The 20,903-nt window shown below is 54.8% G+C and overlaps 1 protein-coding gene across 4 annotated transcripts; it reads right to left on the bottom strand.

Annotated features, from left to right (window-relative positions):
• On the bottom strand, window positions 1-20,627 carry FGR (FGR proto-oncogene, Src family tyrosine kinase). 4 transcript variants are annotated; one of them, XM_036114288.2, is made up of 13 exons: window positions 20,527-20,627; window positions 12,704-12,766; window positions 11,506-11,735; window positions 10,909-11,011; window positions 10,001-10,099; window positions 5,947-6,050; window positions 5,550-5,699; window positions 4,673-4,828; window positions 4,416-4,595; window positions 3,821-3,897; window positions 3,424-3,577; window positions 2,508-2,639; window positions 1-2,397 (listed from the first exon to the last, which is right to left on the bottom strand). In XM_036114288.2, the coding sequence occupies exons 3-13, from the start codon at window positions 11,720-11,722 to the stop codon at window positions 2,189-2,191; spliced, it is 1,581 nt and encodes a 526-aa protein (XP_035970181.1). In that variant the 5' UTR covers window positions 11,723-11,735; window positions 12,704-12,766; window positions 20,527-20,627; the 3' UTR covers window positions 1-2,188. The 4 variants fall into 4 exon arrangements, with proteins under 4 accessions (XP_035970181.1, XP_035970179.1, XP_035970182.1 ...); XM_036114286.2 differs by lacking the exon at window positions 20,527-20,627 and adding an exon at window positions 19,983-20,085; XM_036114289.2 differs by lacking the exon at window positions 20,527-20,627 and adding an exon at window positions 19,983-20,085 and having other exon boundaries at window positions 11,506-11,732.
• Window positions 20,628-20,903: the final 276 nt, after the last annotated feature.

Genomic DNA, 20,903 nt, shown 5'->3' with positions numbered 1-20,903 from the left:
ACGAGTTGAACATTTTATTGCCTTTTCACAGAGGAGGAAATTGAGGCTTGGAGAGATTAGTAACCTGCCCCAAGTCACACAGCGAGTGAGCGAGAGGCGAGCTGCACCCCAGGCACTTCAGCCCCAGAGCTGGGCGCTTACCCGCTTACTCATGGAGGCGGACACATTTGGCCTCTGGCTCGTGTGGCAGGTTCTTGTGAGCTTAGTCGGCCAGAGACGGGCTCTTCGGAAGCCACGGCCCCTGAGTTCAAGTGTGCAGAGCTAAGGCTCCCACCCCTGTGACACCTCTCTCAGCAGCCACTTGGCCTCTCTTCATCTTACTGCTCCCATTCAGCGGTCCCCAGCACAGGGCTCAGCACAGGGAACTCAATCTGCATTGGCCACCTTGTCCCCTTTCCCTAGGATACTCAACGTGGGGGGATTTCCAGGGAACCTTTCTACCAATATCTAGAGGGAGGAGGATCCTCCCAATATCTACCTGGGGCAGATAAGATCTCTTCCCAAAGCCCAGAGTCCAGAAAGATCATGGGCCTCGGTTCAAGTCCCAGCCCGGTCACATGCACCTGTGTGACCTTGGTACATCATGTAACCCTGGAGCCTCAGTTTCCTCATCTGTAAATGGGGGCTGATCATAGACCCAGACTCAGAACTGGATTAAATGAAAAGATGTATGTAAACACATCTGGCATGCAGCACTTAATAAGTGAGTTATTATTATTACTGTTTCTCCCCAGCCCGGCTGTGAACTCCTCCGGGACAGAGACAGGTCTTGTTCATGTTTGTTTTCCTGGGGCCTTGCCAAGCAAAGGGCCCTTCCCAGAGTTAACGCTTAGTAATAGTTTGCCAGTTGCAGCCATGATTCCTAGCTCCCAGACTCTTGCCCCCCACCCAGTCCATTCCCTTAGGAAGTCAGGGGTCCACAATTTCCTGATGGGAGATGTGGGAACCCTCATTCCCTGTTCCTTTTGTTTCCACTTGGAGGCACATCAGCTGCCAGAGTCTCTCAAAGTGGCAGCAAGGACACGGGACAATTCTTCATTGCAGAGGCTCATGGCAGGTTGTTTAGTACCCCCAATCCCTGCCCACTACCTGCCAATAGGAGCCCCCAGTCCTTGTGACCCAACAAAACTGCCTTCAACCCTCTCCAAAGCCCCCTAGGGGGCAGAGTTGCCTGGCGTGAAATCCAATGAGCTAGACTAGCTCTCAGACCTCTCTCCCTTCCCCTCCCTTCTGTCTTTTTTTGGGGAGCTACAGAGAGTCCACTGTGGTCTTCCCCAGTGCCCCCGTGAAGAGGGGTCTAACAGGTTCTGCTCTTGTGCCTGTGATGAATGGTATATCTGCTGAAATCAAGGAGAGAATTAGCAAACCCTTTGCACACAGATTGAAAGCCGCTTCAGTCATGAAGGGGACATTTTGAGCTCCAATTGCCTATCTTCTGTATCCATCTCTCAATTTGTCCTAAACTCACATGGGGACAAGCATCAGGACTTCTGGGTATCCCAAAACACACTCTCTCGCCTCCTCCTCCTCCCGGCAGCCAAAGCAGTCACACTCACCTTCCTCTGGCCACCGTTCCCCCTAACAGAAGGGATTTTCATGGCTCAAGGATTCATATTGTCACTTTTCTTATTTACAAAAAGCAATAAACACACACATGATTCAGAGAGGCAGTGAGCCCTCAGCAAGCCTCTCCCTCACCCTGGGCTTGGACCCTAGTCTGGGACCACAGTGTCCACCCAGCAGGAAAGGGATCCAGCAAAAACTTTCCCTGTCTTTGCAACTTACAGACACAAGAGAATTGAGTAGGAGGTGAATTCAGGGTGGGATGATAGGATAAAAAAGCAGGGATAGGAGGTAAGGGAGGGAAAGGATATACAGTTTTATAAATAACTAGACAAGGTCTGAGCATTTCTTTTGGGGGAGAGGTGGGAAGAGAGTCTAGAGGTAGGAGCCTAAGTGGGAAAGGGAGAAATAGTGCTTGGGGCCAGAGTGAGGGACGATCTCTAAGCCTGGACTGGCTCCATCTTTAAAAATGAGTGGGTTGCCCTAGATGGTGTCAAGAGCAGCCTGCTTGTTCTGACACGGTAGGACCCTATAGGGTTCTAAGTCTGGGGGCTTTGAGACCAGAGCCCTGGGGATTGGAAGGGATTGGTGGGCACCCCAGAAAGGTGGTGGATGCCCAAGCAGACTATGTCTGATCCCCAGGCTGGTACTGGGGTTCTGTGGAGGTGAAGTAGTCCTCAAGGAAGGACTGCAGGTACTCGAAGGTAGGCCTCTCCTCTGGGTCCAGACGCCAGGTCTGCTCCATGGCTTCGTACAGGGATGCTGGGCAGCCTGGGGGGCATGACATGTGGTAGCCATGCTCTACCTGCTCCAACACTTCCCGGTTATTCATGCCTGGAGGGAGGGGCTCTGTCAGTCAGGGGGCCTAGCCCCTCCCAAAGAGGAAACCAGGAGGAAGCCCTTCCCTTGACGCCCCACCCTTCCACCTCCCCACCCCAGCAAACCTGGGTAGGGGACTCGGCCCTTGCTGATGAGTTCAGTGAGCAGGATCCCAAAGGACCACACATCTGACTTGATGGTAAATCTGCCAAAGAGAGCAGCCTCTGGGGCTGTCCACTTGATGGGGAACTTGGCCCCTGGAGAGATTGGGAGAGAAGGGGAAGTCATCGAGGAGGCCCCTAGGAACAGCTGGATTGAGAGAATGGCATGTTGGGGCGCCTGGCTGGCCCAGTCAGAAGAGCATGTGACTTCTGATCTTGGGGTCGTGAGTTCAAGCCCCATGTTGGCTGTAGAGATTACTGAAGTAAATAAACTTTCAAAAACTCACAACCCTGAGATCAACAGTTCCATGCTCTTCCGACCGACTGAGCCAGCCAGATGCCTCTGCCAGGCACTGTTTTAAAGTGATTTATATGCATTAACTCATTAAACCTCACAAAAACCCTGTGGGGTAGATACTATTATTATCCCCATTGTACAGATTTGGAAAAGGAGGCACTGACTCGTTAAGCAACTTCCCAGATCACATAGCTTATTATAAGTGGCTGGGATTCACTCCCAGACATTCTGGCTACAGAGTTCACACCATCACACTTTATTGTTTTTCACTTGAGAATTATAGTAGTGCCTGGCATATAGTAGGTGCTTGATAAATATCTGTTGACTTACTTTTCTCTGAATACTTTCATTTTATATATGAGAAAAAAACAGCTCACAGAGGTTAGGTGACTTGCCCAAGGCCACTTGGCTAGTAAGTAGAGGAGCTGGGATTCAAACCTAGAGTTGCCTCTTCTACTACATCAGGATGGGAGTATCCCAGATGGTCTGGGAGTGGAGGAAATGGTTCCTAAATATGTGGAGCCCCGTGACAGCCCCTTGGTGCACTGGGGAGCTCTTGGAAGGTGAAGAGAGGCAGGGCACCTTGCTGGGGGTTGTACTCATCATCCTCAATGAGACGGGCCAGCCCAAAGTCAGCGATCTTGCACACCAGCCGTTCCCCAACAAGGATGTTGGCTGCCCTCAGGTCTCGGTGGATGTAGTTCATGCGTTCCATGTAGGCCATGCCCTCAGCCACCTAGGGGGGCCAAGGTATGGAGAAATGGGAACACCATGGCTTGTGTGAGAGATCACTTGAAAACCCCACTTTCCAGATGAGGAGACTGAGGCTCAGAGACGGGCAGTGCCCTGCCTCAGGTCGCACAGATGATCCAGTGGATGGGACTGTATGTACTTCCAGGGGGCAGGTGTTTGAGGGCACAGGGATTTGTAGAGGTTCATAGGAGGCCAGTCTGAAATAAAGGCTGGTGTCCCAGTTTACCTGGGCTCCCATGTCCACCAACTGGGGCAGTGTCAAATCCTGGCCTTCCCGGTCCTTGAGGAACTCCAGCAAGCTACCTGAGGAAAGGAACTCAGAAAATCAGCAGCAAGACTACCCCCAGCTCCAGGCCAGCCTTCCCTCGCTTGGCTCCGCCCCTACCCAGTTCCCATCGCACAGAGCTTGGCCCCGCCCCCTGTTGCCCGCCCTTGCCCAGGACTCGCTCGCACAGACACCCAGACTCTGCCCACAGCTCGTTTCTTCTCCTCCTCCGTCCCCCTAGACACGCCCCACTCAGACTGCGCCCCAGATCCTTCCTCATCACAGATTCGGTCTTCATTCGTCCAAGCCCCACCCACCAGCTGAACTCCCGCAACGACCGAGGCTCCGCCCCCAGCCCCCGCCTAGTCTAAACTTGGACCCGCCCCCACTCCCAGGACTCGCGTGGTTTCACTCATCCCGGCCTCCCTCTCGGACTCTGCTCCAAGTCCCCTGTCCCATCACAGATCGCCACTCAGGTCCCTCCCCCAGAGACAGCCATCTGAACTTCGCCCCAAGTCCCGCCCCCCAGACTCCGCCTCCTGACCCCGCCCCTCACCGTGGCACATGTACTCGGTCACGATGTAGATGGGCTCCTCCGACACCACCGCGTACAGCTGCACCAGCTTGTCGTGCCGCAGCATCTTCATGATCTGCGCCTCCGCCAGGAAGGCCTTCGGGGACATGGTTCCCGGCTTCAGGGTCTTCACCGCCACCTTCGTGCTGCCGTTCCACATGCCTGCCAGGTGGTCGCGGCTCGTCAGCGCCGGCTCCCCGATGTCCCAAGCCCTCGCCCCGCCCCCGGGACCTCCGTACCGAGCCACACGTCCCCGAAGCAGCCGGTGCCCAGGCGGCGCTCGAGCGCGATGGAGCTGCGGCTGATCTCCCAAGCGTCCTTGGCCAGGCCCATTGTCTGCGGCTTCATGGTGGCGCAGGCCACCGAGAGCAGGTGGCATAGCCCGTCGTTCACCTCTGAGGAGCAGGGGTTGGTGGTGGTGGTGGGGGGTGTTGAAGGTCACAGGCAGGCCAGGACGCCCCACACATTCCTCATCCCATCTCATGCACACACACAACGCCCCCCTCCCCCCACCTACCTCCCCCATCAGTGGAAAGGAACTAGGAACGGGTGAGGTCACAGGCTGGGGCAGAAGGCAACCTGACCCACTGAGTAGGTGAACATGTTGGTGCCCAGGGAAGGAGGTGGCACCAAGAGGGAGAGATGATCCCTGCAGGGACCTGTGTCCTTCCCACAGGAGGTGGCCTCCAGCTGGGCCTTCAAGGTTAAGGTGGGACTCTGACAGGTAGAAATGGAGTTTGGAACTCGAGACAAAGGTGTGGACATGAGGCCCTCACCCTTCCATGGACCTCACCTTTGGCCTAACTCACTAAAGCAGAAACTTGGGCATTGATTTCCAGCTTCCTCTCAACCCTACAGCCCATCCTCCAAGTCAGGTCTGTTGGGCCTCCTGCCCCGCTAGACATTAGGGGGCGCCCTTCAGACGTCGACAGCCTCACACCTGTTTCCTCTGGAATCCTATGGGGCAGGATCCTGGGCTGGGAACCCAAACACTTGCGTTCCAGTTCTGCCCCAGCCACTACAGCTTTGGGAGCCCCTTTCCCTCCCTGGGCCGAATTCTCAGCGGGTCGGTTCAGGGACCCAGAGCACACACCAGCCCTAGAAGCCAGCCCTCACCAGTGTAGTGCTGCACGAGCTCCTGCACCGAGTCGAACTGGGCCCGTGTGGTGATGTAGTAGCCACCCGTGTCCAGCTTGCGGATTTTGTAATGCTTCACGTGGTCGCCCCTGGCCTGGTCCCAATCCCGGATGGATAGGGAGTAGGCACCTGTGGGCAAGGGTCACCTTCAAGTCTGCTTTCCTCCTCGCTCTCCATCTTAGAGCCCGAGAAGCCCAAATGCCTGGGGACTCGGAACTTGGATGGCCACGCACCCCCTGAACCCAGTCCCAGTCGTATCTCTGGTCCTCCACCCCTGTCCCAGTCTGGGCCCAGGCCCTGACCCAAGCCCCTCACTACTGCCCCCAGCCCCGCCCTAACAGCTGGGCCTCCCAGTTGCCCCTTCCCAGGCCCCCACCTTTGGTAGTCTCACTCTCACGAATAAGAAAGGCCCCCCGGGGGTTTCCTGGGGAGAGCAGCTGCCTCTCCGCATCCTTCCTCCCGATCTTTCCAAAGTACCACCTGTTGGGAAGGGCCAGCAAGAGTCAGAGACACCCAGTTCAACCCCCAACTCAGCCTCCTGGGGAAAACCACCCCACTAGCCAAGATTCAATCTCCTCACTCGCGAAACGGGGCTCCTACACCTGCTTCATAGCCTGATCATGAGAAGCACAGAGACGGGGAACGTAGAATGCTGGGCTCGAAGTTGGTGCCCAATAGGTTAGGCTTCTCCTCTCCACTCTCTGGGTTTCTCTTCGACTAAAATTGCTAAGACCCCAGTCGCTAGTGACCTCATCAGGGTGCTACCAAGTTCCTTAACGCATCTCACTACTGCTTCGTCCGTGGGCTCATTTTGTAGATGCGGAACTTGAGGCTCAGAGAGGGGAAGTGACCTTGTTGCAGGACTGGTTGATGAGGTCTACCTGAAATTCTTTGCTGCTCAGCCTAGTTCTTTTCCCACCACCCAGGCAATCTCTCAGATCCTTCTTCCCACAACCACCCCTACCCACGAACCCTTCCCTCCCGCGACTTCCAAACAACAGCCTTTCCTGCCTCTCTCCCCCTCTTTCTGACTGCTCCTGCCTGGCTCTGACTGCTGTTTTTCCTCCACTCTCTGAAATTTGGATGTTCTTACAAGTCTCGCCTTCAACCTCAGGTGTCAAGCGTTCCTGTTCTGTCTTGGATATTCTTCCTGGGACTGAACTGTGGCCTTAAATCCACTGTGAACGTACACTGGGGAGACTGAATGGCCCCACAAGCACCACGGGAGACTCAGATGTCCTTTGATTACTAAATTGGCCAGTCTGGGGCGCCTGGGGGGGCTCAGTCGATTAAGGTTAAGCGTCTGCCTTCGACTCAGGTCATGATCCGGAGGGTCCTGGGATCGAGCCATGTGTCCCAGAGCCATGTGTCCCATGTGTCAGGCTTCCTGCTCAGTGGGGAGCCTGCTTCTCCCTCTCCCTCTCTGCCCCTCCTTCCCTCCAAGCCGCCCTCCCCTTCCCTTATGCATGTGTGCGCTCTTCCTCTCTCTCTCTCTGTCCTTCCCCGCCATGGGTGTGTGCGCGCGCTCTCTCTCTCAAATAAATAAATAAAATCTTTTAAATAAATAAATAAATAAATAAATTGGCCAGTCCACACCTGGGTACTAGGCACAGTTTGGGGAACAGGGAAGGCATTGGCGAGTGGAGGGGTGTCCAAGCGGGCAGGCAGGATGGGGAAGGGGGAACTATTGAAGGACTGTGTAGACAGGACACGCTCCCAAGTTTTTTCAAAGCCCTGCCCTGCCCCCACCCATACCCATGATAGTAATTACTTCCTTAATAATTAACTTAATAATAGCAGTGCTTATTTTATGTCATGCGCTGCTTTAATACATATTATATTCATTTAGTTCTTTTTTTTTTTTTTTGAAGATTATTTATTTATTTATTTGACAGAGAAAGAGAGAGCCACAAGCAGGGGGAGCAGCAGAGGGAGAGGGAGAGGGAGAAGCAGACTCCCCGCTGAGCAGGGAGCCCAACATGGGGCTCGATCCCAGGATCCTGGGATCATGACCTGAGCCGAAGGCAGATGTTTAACCGACTGAGCCACCCAGGTGCCTCGGTATTTATTTAGTTCTTATAACAATGTTGTGAGGTAGGTCCTATTATTAACTCCCACTACACAGATGAGGAAATGGAGATACCTAGTGGTTAAGCAACTTGCCCAAGGCCACACACTCTTAAGCTATGTTGCCAGAATAGGAACACCAGTTGTCTGCTCAAGGGCCTGCACTCTTAACCACAACACTGCTCTTAACCATGACACGGCAGTGCGTGCCTCTCAGGGCTCGTGACACTACCTCTAAGTTGTGGATGCAAGCTTGAACCCCCCATACCTCCCACCTTCTGCATCATCACCCTTTCTCTCCTCCATGACTCCTACCACTTTTCCTGGATGAAGGCCTCACCCACTCTGAGCTCAGGACCCCAACCACTCCCCTCTGCTCAGGGACACCTCTCCCCTACCAACCCGCCCCTACCTGCAGCCTCTCCATCCCACCAACCTCTACATATGCCCCCATTTCTTCCTTCCCCCCCAAAAAACTGTTCCAAGCCCTAACTTGCCATCAACATTCTGCTATATCTCTCACCTTCCCTTCACTTGAAAAAGCACTTCACACTTGGGTCTCCACTTCCTCACCTCCTACTCCCTCCCAGGCTCTGCTGTCTGGCCCCCACCCCCACCTCATACAGAGAGATCACTCACCAAGGTCACCCCCATTGCCAAATCCAGCGGCAGCCTCTGACACTCCCTTTCTAGTTTCCTGCAACCTCTCCTCCACCCGCCTCTCGGCTGTTCTGACTTGGCTTGGCCTGGTTTTCCAACAGCAACTTCTCCTTCGAGGCAGCTTTCTCCAAAGGTGGGTCCTAGGGCCAATCAATCTCTTTCTCACTCTCCTCCCCTTCCTTCACCCTCCCATGCAGCTTTAATTGTCACCTCCACTCTGAAGAGTCCCAGATTTCCACCCCAGCCCAGTGGTATCCTCTGCAAGAGCCACAGCAAACAAAGAGCCTTAGTGCCAACTAGGAAAAGCTGCCCCTTCCTCTGGGCTAATTCAGCACCTCGCTTGGCCTGGGTCGGGCCCCTCTCATACAAAGTACAGCCTGATCCAATGGCTGGTAGTGTCTTCTACCTGGGTGTTCCTCTCTGCGAACCTCAACCCAACAAGTCCCCCCACCAGAACCCAGATACCTATACCTTCTCCTGTGTTTCCCACTTTAGCAAATGGCACCGTCACCCACTCAGTTCCTCAAGAAGACTTTGGGTCACCCTTGATTCCTCCCACACCCCAAACACAATGGCAAATTAGTCACCAAGTCCTGGTGACTCCTACTCTGCAGTCTCTCCAATCTTTTCTTTTCCCATACATGTATGTATATGTGCACATAGATTAAAAAGTTTTTTTTATGAGCCTCAGTTTTCTCATCTGTAAAATGGGGACAACAATAATATCAATAGTGTGACTATGAGAATTAAATGACTCAAGGTGGGTAAAGTCCCCGTCGTCATATCTCAGGTTATAATGGTACACCATGAATGATAATTCCCTGTCTCCTTAACAGAATTAATTCTTTTTTTTTTCAAGATTTTATTTATTTATTTGAGAGAGAGTGTGTGTGTGTGCCGGTGGGGGGAGGGGCAGAGGAAGAGGGACAAGCAGACTCCGCTCAGCTCAGAGCCAGATGCAGGGCTCTATCCCAGGACCCTGAGATCATGACCTGAGCTGAAATCAAGAGTCGGATGCTGGGCACTTGGGTGGCTCAGTCGGTTGGGTGTCCAACTCTTGGTTTCCGCTGGGGTCATGGGATCGGGCTCTGCGCTCAGCGGAGAATCTGCTTCTCTCTCTCTCTCCCTCTGCCCCTCCTCTGCTCGTGCTCTCTCTCTCTAAAATAAATAAAAGAATCTTAAAAAAAAAAAGAGTCCGATGCATAACTGATTGAGCCACTCAGGCGCCCCTTTAACAGAATTAATTCTAAGTAATATCCTCTTGCATTTGTGTAGCATTTTACAATTTTTTAATAGCTCATTATGCTGTTGTTATCGCTGAGAGTCAATATGTATAATGCTTTGCAAGTGCAGCCAGACTATCTGGGTTCAAATACCAACTCCACCTACTTACTAGCCATGTGAACTTGGGTAGGATATTTAATTTCTCTGTGCCTCACTTGCCTCATTCATCAAGCAGGATAATATTAGTTTCTAACTCTGTTAATACACAGAAAGCACTTTGAATAGTGCCCAGAACATAGGACGTGCTACATAAATATTTACTGTCATAAACATCATTATTCTCTTCTCTTATTCTCACAATGACCTCACAGAAATATAGGTAAGAAGATAGGCTGAGTGGGGCTGTGACTCAGAGGTGGCCTTGGACTCCAGGGTCCTGTCCTGTCCATAGGGATAGCCATCTCCCACCCCCTACTCACTCTTCAGCCTGGATGGAGTCCACAGGGGCCACGTAGTTGCTGGGAATGTAGCCAGTTTGTCCGGAGCTGAGAGACCGGGCTTCCCACCAGTCACCCTCACTGCAGACACAGGACACAGGGGGTCAATGGCAGCCCAGCCCCCTGGAGCACTGGGGCCAGGCAGGGCCAGGCGAAGGGTCAGGTGGAGCCTGCCAGCCCCTCACCTTAGACACACACACACACACACCCCAGGGCTTTTGTCTGTTCTGCTCTCAGCCACTGAAGCTACCCCAGGAGAATTTTCCCTGCAGAAGCAACATGTCTGGGGATGTGTGGGCCTCTTGGCTTTCACCTTTGGCTCCTCAGCTGGGCTGGGGTTTGGGTGGGCAGTGGACAGCTAACTCAGTCACTTCCCCACTGAAATCCTCCCCTACCACCAGTGACTATATATTGCCTTCTGGATAAAATCTAGATTCTTCAACATGGCTTAAAAAACCCTGCAGAATCTGTTTCCACTTGCCTCTCTAGCTTCTGCTCTCTCCATTCTACACCTCATACTTTATGATCCACGTAGACTGAATGACCACTTGGTGGTTTCCGGAAGTCACATTTATTCTCATTCTCACTCTCTCTTCCTCTTTTCTCACCTCTTCTTTCAACATCTATTGATTTTTTCTAGTCTCACCTTAGAAATCACCTCCTCCGGGAAGCCTGCCTTGATCACTAGCCTCGAGACCATATTTAGTGTTCTGTCTGGGCCCATATGTCCTCATGCTCCCCCTACATAGTAATGATTACTCAGAATTGTTACTGTCCTGTATCTGTGTCCCCAGCTAGGCTGGAGCTTTCTGAGGGACCAGGTAAGATTCCTCTCTGGGTCCTGCTACCAGCCCCGGCCATGTCCTGAGCCGGGTGGCCTGGTTACTTACGTGTTGTTCAGGATGTGGAACTTCTCACCCTTGGTGAAGGTGAGGTCATCCTCTGTCCGGGCCTCATAGTCATACAGGGCGATGAACAGGGTCACCCCAGTCCCTGCAGAGTCAGGGCTACTCAGCAGAGTAGGGCATGGGGCAGGGGGCTCCAAGGGACCTGCACACCGCCCCCCCCAGTCCTATTCCCCAGCCAGGCTCTGTGCCTCCCCACAGCTGCAGTGCCTGGTTCCCAAAGGCCTTTGGAGTCCAGTGCAGTTCTGATTTGGGCTTCGCAGCTTGGCTCCCCATGGATTCAGGGCATATGGTTTCCAGCCCATCCCTCACACCATGGGGAGTCCCCAAGTCACCCATTCCTCCTCTTCCTCACCAAGACTTCCCACTTGGGCCTGTCATCAGGGTCCCTCTCTCAGATGGGAACAGAGCTGTCTTCCCCTCAGACCAGGGTTTCTGAGGTAGGGCTGTACATTCTCCCTCAGACTGTGCTCTGAAAGTCGGTATCTCCCACGTCATACTGGAGCCTCCTAAAGATGTCTCCCTTTCCCCCAGGTTCTCCCAGGGGCCAGGCAGTGCCCGCCTCCAGCCCACTAGACTCACCGGAGATGCTCCTGATGGCGCCCCCATCAAGGAAGGCATGGCTGGTGGACTGAGTGGGGAAGTTGTAGTTGGGGATATGGGCAAAGGAGGACACAGTCCGGGCCTGAGTAGGGTCAGGGCCATAGCGGTCCACAGCCCCACTGCCCCTGAAGTCCCTTTCCAGGCCAACATCCTCCTTGAGCCCCGGCTCCAACTTCTTGCAGAACACACAGCCCATTCCAGGCGCCCTGCTACAGAACGGGGTATGGCTCACTCTGGGGCCCCTGCCAGATAGGCCCCCCAAGTACACGTGCACGCACACACTCACGCAGGCATGCAGTTTCCCTCTCGGGGTCCTCCCCGGTGAAGGGTAAAGGTGAGGCAAGGCTACCTTTGGGTCTCCCTCCCAGCGGCTGCCATATGTTTGCAGAGAAAATGTATACCCTTCGTGGGCTGGTTTTCTGCTTTGGGACGCTGCTGTGTTTATTGATAATCTATTTTTGCCTCCTCTTGCTTCAATACGTTGTGTTTTTGTGACTTCTTCAGAGGCTTGCATATGCGTGTCTTTTGTGTGTCTCTAAGTATTTGTGAGTTTGCCTGTGGGTGTGTCTGTGTGTGCAGCCTCCCGTGAATGTCTGTGTGTCTGTGTGAGTATGAGTGTGGGTACGTGTCTCCGTGCACGTGATGGCTCTGCGTGTGTTCGTGTCTTTCTGTGGAAGTGTGTATGTGTGTTCCTGTGTGTGTGTGTGTGTGTGTGTGTGTGTGTATCTCTGTGCAAGTAGGTGCCTCTGTGTCGGTGTGTATGACCACGTGCGTAGCCCCGTGTGGGTGCATACGCGCCTGTCTGTGTGTGTGTATCTGCGTGAGTATGCGTGACTGTGTGTGTGTATCTGCGTGAGTATGCGTGACTGTGTGTGTGTGTGTGTCTCCCTCTGTGTCCGTGCATGTCTAGGTACCGAGACATGTTTGTGTGTGAGTGTGTGTGAGGGCTCTGTGTGTCTGCACCTGAAGAGTCCCTGCAGAAGGGGATCAAGGCCATTTCCTGTTGTGGGTCCAGCCTCTGGCCTCTCAAGCTGTCTCTCTGTGGCTCCCCCATCTGTTACCTAGCAACAGGGCTCTTGGAGGAGGAGGGGGCTGTGATGAGTTGTGGGGCTCAGGGAGGCCACCCCACCCCCTTTCCTGACCCTGAAAGCCCTCCGTCCCCACTCTCCCCACTCACCCTTCAGGCCCCTACTCCTGGGTCAGCAGGGCTGCGGCATGGTCCTTGGGAGGGGCCCGAGACCTGAGGGCAAGAGAGAAGGACATGGAAGATGAAGCCTCGCCCAAGGTTCCTGCAAGCCAGCTGTCAGCTTCTGCCCTCTTCAGGAAGCCAGGCCTGGGCTCGGTCCCAGCATGACTTCTGCCTCCGTTTTCCTTCCCACCGCCCCTGGCGAACTTACACATCTACCCTCACACAGGACACACCACCCACACCAACTCTCTCACACTCATATCCACCTGACACACCAACTCACCAACACACACCAGCACACAGTCACACACCCACACCCACAGCATACACTTGCACGAGTGTGCTCACCAACAACACCAGCACACTAACACAAACGAACTCTCACACAAGCCCAAGCTCGGATGCACAGGTACACACACGCACGCATACGTAGCCACACGCGCTGCCTCTGAGGGTGACAGACTCCTACTCAGATACTTATCTTTTTGTGTTAGACCCACCGCTTTCATTGGATTTCTATCAAGCCATGCCCAGCTCACTCACAGGCCCCCTCCTCCCCAGTCACCGGCTCCTAAAAGTGAGCCTTCCTCTGCATACTGCCTCTGCTCCCACCCGGGGCTCCGTAAGCCCCCGCAGCCCCAGGGTTATGGCTGGTGGCAAGGTGAAGGTGGACACCTACCTCCAGAGCTCGCTCCTATCCCCACACCAGGTAAAGCCCCAGGTCAGAAGCCAGGGCCACCAGGATCCCTTGGGGAGCCTCCACGCGAGCCGAGACTTTCCTGAAAGCTATGTCCTCTGAGCAACAGGACAGGCAGATCATTGAGCAAGGGCCCACCAGAAACTCTGCCATTGCAACACTTAGAGAGGAACTGCTGGGGAGAGGGTTTCTTAAGATGTGAGAGCAATGGAGAGTGGTAGGGTGGGGCCAACCCAGTGAACCCTGATTTCCCCCAGAGGGGCTCAGGACCCTTGTGACAGGTGTCCCCGCCTTGCCTTTCTTGACACCCAAGTCCAGTTCCCTTATGGACATCCTCCTCCTCTTCTCTCTGGGTCCTGCTCCTCCTACTGAGTATACTCACCTCTTCCAGGAAGGCTTCCTGGCTCCAACCAGATCCAGCTGCCTAGCCGATGGCTCTGTCACATCAATGCCCTGACCTCTACTCTAGACCCACCAGCCCCTCTTGCTCGTCACTGTAACTGTTCTCTGGTGTGTGTAGGGGAGTGACACCCATCTGGTGAACAGTGAGGCGGGCTGTGGTGAGAGCCCTAAAATAGCCTATGTTCACTAAGCCATTGCTGTGATCTTCACCTCAGGACCCCTCCCCTGGGGTGCAACCACTGTGTCTGAAAGGCTCCAAGACGCTGAGGGCTAGTCAGGCCAGGGACAGGATTCAGGTGGAGGTGGGGGGCATCCAGGACGCAGGGCACGAAGGGATTTCAGGCACCGAGGGGACAGATGGGGGTAAGATGAAAACAAAGGTTACAGGGTGAGAATGGAGGTCTTCTCACGGGAAGACACCGACCCATCGCGAATGGCACACAGGGCCTACACCCAGATGCACACAGCCCTCCTGACACATTCTTGGACGCACACATTACCTCAGCTACACACAGCTCCTCTCTAGACAGACATCTTCAAGGATAGCCACATCCGCACACACGCACGCCCCCGGCCCTCACCCACCTGCACACACACGTGCACACACGCACCCCACACGCACCGCCTCTCCACGAGAACAGTATAGACAGGATTTATAGCGCTCACTAGGTGCCAGCCACTGCATTAAACACTTGACATACACGACTGCATTTTATTCTCGTAACAACACTCTGACGTATTACTATCATTGATAAGGCAACTGAGGCACAACGAGTTTTAGAGACCAGCCCGAGGTCACACACATGATGAATCCTGACATTTGGCTCCAGAATCTGAGCCACTTCTCTCCATCTTCTGGTCACAGACACGGATAATTACAGCCATTCCTGCCAGCACTCACAGAGGTCCAGAGCCCCCGGAGGGACACACCGAGATATACAGAGCCCTCTCCCAAGTCACAGACCCACACAGAGCACCTCTCTAAAAGAGACACAGATTTGTACAACCTCTTGGGTCCCCACATTGATACAAGGTTGCCACTTCCCAAAATACCCAGATAAATATCACCACATTTTTTTTTTTATTCTTTTTTTTAAGTAGGCTATAGGCTCAACGTGGGGCTCGAACTCACAGCCCCGAGATCAAGAGTCGCATGCTCCACCGACTGAGCCACCCAGGCGACCCCCCAACCACAACATTTTTAAGTCAGCCTAATGGGAGTCCCAAATTCTGCATGCTTGGAATGGGGTTGGGGTGGGGGGGTTCAGAAACGGTGAGCCTCTGAGGAGGAGGCAGAGGGTTCTGTGGGCTGAGGAAGAGCCCGGGCAGGGCGGACAGTGTGGGGAACAGGCAGTGGGGAGCAGCTCTCAGGACTTGGCACTCCCCAGCCTGCTGGGGACCAAAGTCCAGGGCTAGGCAAGGCTCTCTGGGCACCAGTATGCTGAAGGGGTTGGGGAGATGTGGGGTGAGGGGGTGGGGCACCGGGTCTGGCATCTGCATGGTCCAAGGCATTGGTGGGGGGGCACGCTGGACGTGACCACACTCACGCGGCTTTGTCAGAGGAAAGAAAGAGATGGGAGAGACAGAGAATGAGAAGGCAGAGACAGAGAGACAGGGACTGAGAGACACAGAGAGACAAAGAGAAGCCCAGTGTGGTGTGCTGGCATACTGACTCTCAAAGGGAAAAAAAAAAGGCCCTGACTTGTAGCATTTGCTGATTTCCGTTGTATAAATATTCCCACCATGGCTGATTTCAAGTAACCGAGGTGACTTCTTGAACGCTGCGCTCGGAGGAGATTCACACAATCAGCTCCCCAGAGCCAGCGCTAGCTGGCTCCAGCAGCTCGCTGCCAGGAAGGAATAAAAAGAAAGAGACAAACAGAGACAGAAATGAGAAACAGAAAGACAACAGAGATACAGAGACCGAAAAAGAGAAAGGTAGAAATTAAGAGAAACTCGGGGAACTAAAGAGTCAAAGGCAGAGGAGAAAAGGCAGAAGCAGCAGGTTGGGTCCTCTGTGTTCAGGCATCTGCAGACAGATGGCCCCTAGGACTCTCCGTCCCCGTCCACCTCAGATCCTAAGTGGTGCTACCAACTCTGCGGACAGTGATTTGACTTCCTAGAAGTCTGGGTGGCAATAACTATTAGTCTAAAATTTCTAATTTATTAAATACTTAGTGCCTGGCCTTGTGCCAAGCAATTGCCATCCATGATCTCATTTAGTTACCCCAGGAAGTAGCTTTTATTACTACCCATCTTTTACAGATAAGCAAACTGAGTCGCAGCGATCACACAGCAAGGGGAGGCTTAAACGCAATCCCAATCCATTTGGCTCCAATCCCACTCTAAGCACTGTTCTATTTGGCAGCCCTAGCAGAAGCAATAATGCGTGTCCCTTCAAGAGCACCTACAACGTGCCAGGCCCTGTGCTACATGCTCTCAGTCCCCCTTACAGCCCAGAGAGGGGAGGCCACCAGCATTCTGGTCACTGCAGGGACCCGGGTCTGTTTATGCCTCTTAAACATCTGGTTGATAGGAGTTAGAGTTAGCTTCCAGAGCTACTGGAAGCATCTGTGTCGAGATCAGGTTGTAGGTAGTAGAGCTGAGGCCCACCCTGGACCAGGGTGCTCCCGCCTTCAACATCTCCCTCTGGGTGGCCCTCCCCAGCTCTGTTCTTTTACTTTTTTTTTTTTTTTTTTAAGTAAGCTCTATGCCCCAGACGGGACTTGAACTCATGACTCCCAGATCAAGAGTCGCATGCTCTACCGACTGAGCCAGCCACGCACCCCTATTCTTTATATGACATTATTAGCTCTGGGCCCCTGGATGAATGATATCAGCCCTCCGAGCCTCAGTTTTTGCGTCCGTACCTTCAGTGCAGCTGCTGGGAAGGCTCGAAAAGACGTGCCTCTTACCCAGTGAACAGTGGCCAAATGAGGCTGAAGACCGTAAGCAGCAAAGCACCAGGACCATTGATTCAGGTCCAGAGTTCGGTTCACACCGTGCCTGTGCTCTTCAGAGCCCACACAGGAGGTCACGCTGTCCCTGACGAGTATACGTCATATTTCCAGCCCACGGCCAAGTGAACATACCACCCCGGCCATATGGCAGCTGGCCCCTCAGCGGGGAGTCTGCCTCCGGCTTAGCCCTGCTCCTCAACATAGGAGCCCCAGGCCCACCCATCCTTTCTTGAGGTCCACACTTCCCGAAGCCACGTCAGGGCTTTGATGTAGACCCAGGATGTCCTGTGCCCCCTAACCCCTGCCAAGTATCTGTGGGACCTGGAGACAGATTTAAGCTTAATTCTACACGGCCTGACAACTAGCTTGGGGAAGTCGGTTCACCTCTCTGAGCTGTAGCTTCTTTGCCTAGAAAATAGGAATATAAATCTCTACCTCATGGGGTTGCTTCTGAGCATCAAATGTGAAAGCACCAGGCCCACAGCTGGTGCTCAGTGAACTTTCACTTCCGCTCCCTTCCCTTGAGGAAGGCCCCTCCACGGCCCAGGGAGGGGGAGCGGCAGGGCGGAGAAGAGAAGCTCCCAGGGTGAGGTGGGAGGGCTGAGCTTGCTCAGTTGCCTGGGGGATTTCAGAAAGAGGGAACTGGGACTTTGGGCAGCAGCAGGAAACCACCATCCTGCAAGAGTTCCGGCTACTCTTCAGGGCTCTGCGCTGCCCAGGGGCAGGGCCCAAGTCTCAGCCGCACTGCACCCCATGCCCTCATGGAGACCGGAGCCCTCTGACTGAAGGCTTCCATCCCCTCACCCGCAGAGGCCCTCCGCCCCTCACTGAACTCCAGTCTCTTACTAACCCCCAACTCTTTCATGGAGGCCTCACCTCTCATTGAACCTCTAACCATCCCACACCATTCTTTCTTGAGGCCTTATAACACCCCACCCCTAACACCCAGGGCCTAAGAAGACATACCCCAGTCTGATTATACCACTTGTGGGCCAGGTGTGGTGGGGGCATGTGAGGGAGGGGCCCTAATTTTTGCCACACTAGCTTTATCCCCCACATGATCCTGAAGGTGTCAGCTGAATTTTCTCCACTTGTGTGGGTAAAGGTGGTTTCTCATCTGTTGCTGAGAAGTCACCCACCAGCTTCTAAGGGTCTGTAGGTATTCAAGATTTTGAGGAGATGGGAGCCATGGGTGGTCCAGGGGAGCTGAGGGAATAGGAGTCTAGATTCTAGTGCGGCCAGACAGGAAGCCTCCTCCCCTGGTTCCACCTTATATCAGCCCAAATCCTCAAACCAGGTGGTCTGCTGGTCTGCTTGGTGCACAAAGGGCCCTGGCTTCTCCTTCCCCAGCTCTGGGGTCCCCCTACCCAGCCTCCCAAGGTCTGGCCACTTCCTTTGCCACATTAGCTCCAGGTGGCTGTAGAGAACACCCAAACACCCACACATATGCTCACAGGCTCATGCTTATTCACTCAAAGCCCAAACCATACTCACAAACACTCTGACACCTCACTCACAGCTTCAGGCCGACTGGGTTCATGCAGCCCATGACTGCCACACCTCCCACCATTTGCCAGCCACCCACTCCCCCATCCACAAGGCTACAAGGGGTCTAGTAGGGATGAGGAGGGAACTCGGGCCTCAGCTCTGGCTACTTCTTTCATCACATCGGGGACAAGATGCTCTGGATTCCGAGTCCCTACTTTTGGCCCCGTCAGTCCTTGACTGCTGAACCTCCCTCTTCCTATCTGTGAAGTGAGAACAGAGCCCTGCTCTCCCACTACCATCACACCGAAAGAGTCAGGGATCACTGGGTGTGGTACCATAGGGGTTGGGGACAGACCTCAAACCTGCCAACTTTCCCAGTACGGGACTTCAACAGATCTACAAACATTTATTTATTAGATGTCACTTGTGTGCTGGTCCTGGAGGCCCTGACGGGCTTTCTGTACCCCCTCCATGCTTTTGAGAAGGTGAAGGAAAGGATCCCCCCTAGGTCAGTAATAACTCTTAACCCTCCAGGACACTGCAAAAACTGCTTTCTAAACACCTGATTCTGGGGATTTGGGATGGGGTGGGGGATGGGGGCTGAGTACGGTCAAAGGTAATTTCCCCCCAAATTCAAATGAGGAAAATGAGGCCCAGAGAAGCCCTGTAACTTGTCTAAAGTCACACAGCAATCAAGGGCCCAGCCTGGCTAAGTCCCTGCGACTGCAGATCCTCACGCCAGGATGCCTGAACTGAGCATCATTGCCTTACCCTTCTGTCCAGAAACCTGCCCTGACTGAGGACCCAAAATGGGGGCGGACGGGGTACCAAAGGGGGCTGCGTGGGCAACGCGCCCAACAGCAGCGAAGCGTGAAGCGCGGGGCTCTGCCTCTCCACCCTCTGGTTGCTACGGAGACAGCCTCTCCGGGCAACTGCGGTCAAAAGCAGGATTTCCGTCGGGGCTGCCAGCAATTCCCGGATCCCAGGGGGAACGTGGACCGAGACCGCCACTGGGGGCGGGAAGGGGGCACCCAGAGAAGCCCATCCCTGCTGAGGGCGGGGACTTCCCCAGGAAGCCGGGACCCACGCCTCCAGCGCCTTGGAGGAGTCCCCTCGCCATCCGGGACCCGCCCACCACCGCGGGGGCGGGCGCGTTAGGGGGCTGCAATTTTGGCAGCCTCCCCGCCCCACCAGACCCCCGGAATTGTGCCCCACATTCTGCACCCTCCAGAAATGGTTCTCCTTGACCTCCTCCAGCCAACTCCCTCACCTGGTCCTCTCAGCCCCATCCCCACACCTAGTTCCCCTCTTCCAGAACGCTCAGCTTCTCCCAGACCCTCACTTTCAATGTCCCCTCAGTTTATTCCCCAGCCCCTTTGGGAGGGTCTCCTTAGACCCTCTCCCCTGACTCAGCCCCCTTCCCAAATTGTATTAATTTCACTCTACAGGTTCCCTCCGTTTTTTCCTACCAGACCTTTTTAGGGGGTCCCTTTAATCTGCTTTCCTCATATTCCTTCAGCCCCCCTCCCCAGATTTTATCCGTTTCCTTCTCCAGGTCTCCTAACTTCTCCTCTTGAGGTCCTTTTCGGGGGTGAGGTCCCTCCTCCTCCAGTTCAGCCTCTCCCCCCCAGCCCCCCTCCCCAGCCGTCCCACCGGGGCGCGGGCGGGCCGGAGGCGGGGCGCCGCGCGGCCGGTCCAGCCCCACCTGACGGCCGCCTACCTGGTCCCCGGGGAGGCCGCCTCGGACGGACCCCAGGCGAGCCGGCCGGGCTCCCAGCAGCCGCGAGTGCAGACGTTGTGGGGGACGGGGGGGGGGGACTGGGGAGCTGCCGGCCTCTGACCGCCGCCCGCTCTGGGCCCGGAGGAGGAAGCCGCCTCGGACTTCTCTTATTGAAGCCCTGCGGCGGCGGCGGCGGGGAGAACTCACAGTCACGCCCCAGCCCCAAGCCGGCTGCCCGAGGGGGGAGGGGCCCCTCAGATCCCGGGCCCGCCCGCTCCCACTTCCAGCCTCCCCCGGGTGACGGGGGGTTGGGCTCTCCCAGCCCTCTCCCTGCACCCCAGCGCCTGCCCCAGACCTGAGCCCCCAGGGCAGCCTTCCCAAAGGTCCCCTCCAAAGGGGCAGGTTCCTCAGCCCCAGAAGCACCTGCTGTTTTAGACTGGGTGGATTTCAGGTTAAGAAGCAACTTTTCTCTGTCACTGAAGCGCATCCCCCACCCCCTTTTCGCAGCTGGGAAAACTGAGGACCAGATGCGGGCAGGCCTTACCCAAGTTCTCCACAGCCCGTGGACTTCAGATTGCTGTCACCAGAACCACTGCGCGGAGCCAATCACCTTGCCTTGCCTCCCTCAGGAGCCGGACAAGTGGGGGCACAGGGATGTAGGACGGTGCGGAGCAGCGGGGGACCCTTCTCTCAGGAGCTTGCTTTTCAGAGGAAGCAGGTCTCAGGCCACACTGAGGAAGGGGAAGCATGACAGCCACCCCCCGCCACATACACACCCAAGATTTAGAGAAACTGAGTGTCATCCTTTAGCACAGTTCCAGCCTATGTGACTAGGAGGGCTCCCTGACACCCCCCCACACACACATACCTGGGGTTCAATCCTACCTCCCACCACTGTTACTTCTTCAGCTTTAAATCAAG

The sequence above is a fragment of the Halichoerus grypus genome, chromosome 5 (assembly GCF_964656455.1).
Source record: "Halichoerus grypus chromosome 5, mHalGry1.hap1.1, whole genome shotgun sequence".
In the NCBI taxonomy this organism is placed as follows: domain Eukaryota; kingdom Metazoa; phylum Chordata; class Mammalia; order Carnivora; family Phocidae; genus Halichoerus; species Halichoerus grypus.
This window is presented reverse-complemented; position numbering and strand designations above follow the sequence as displayed.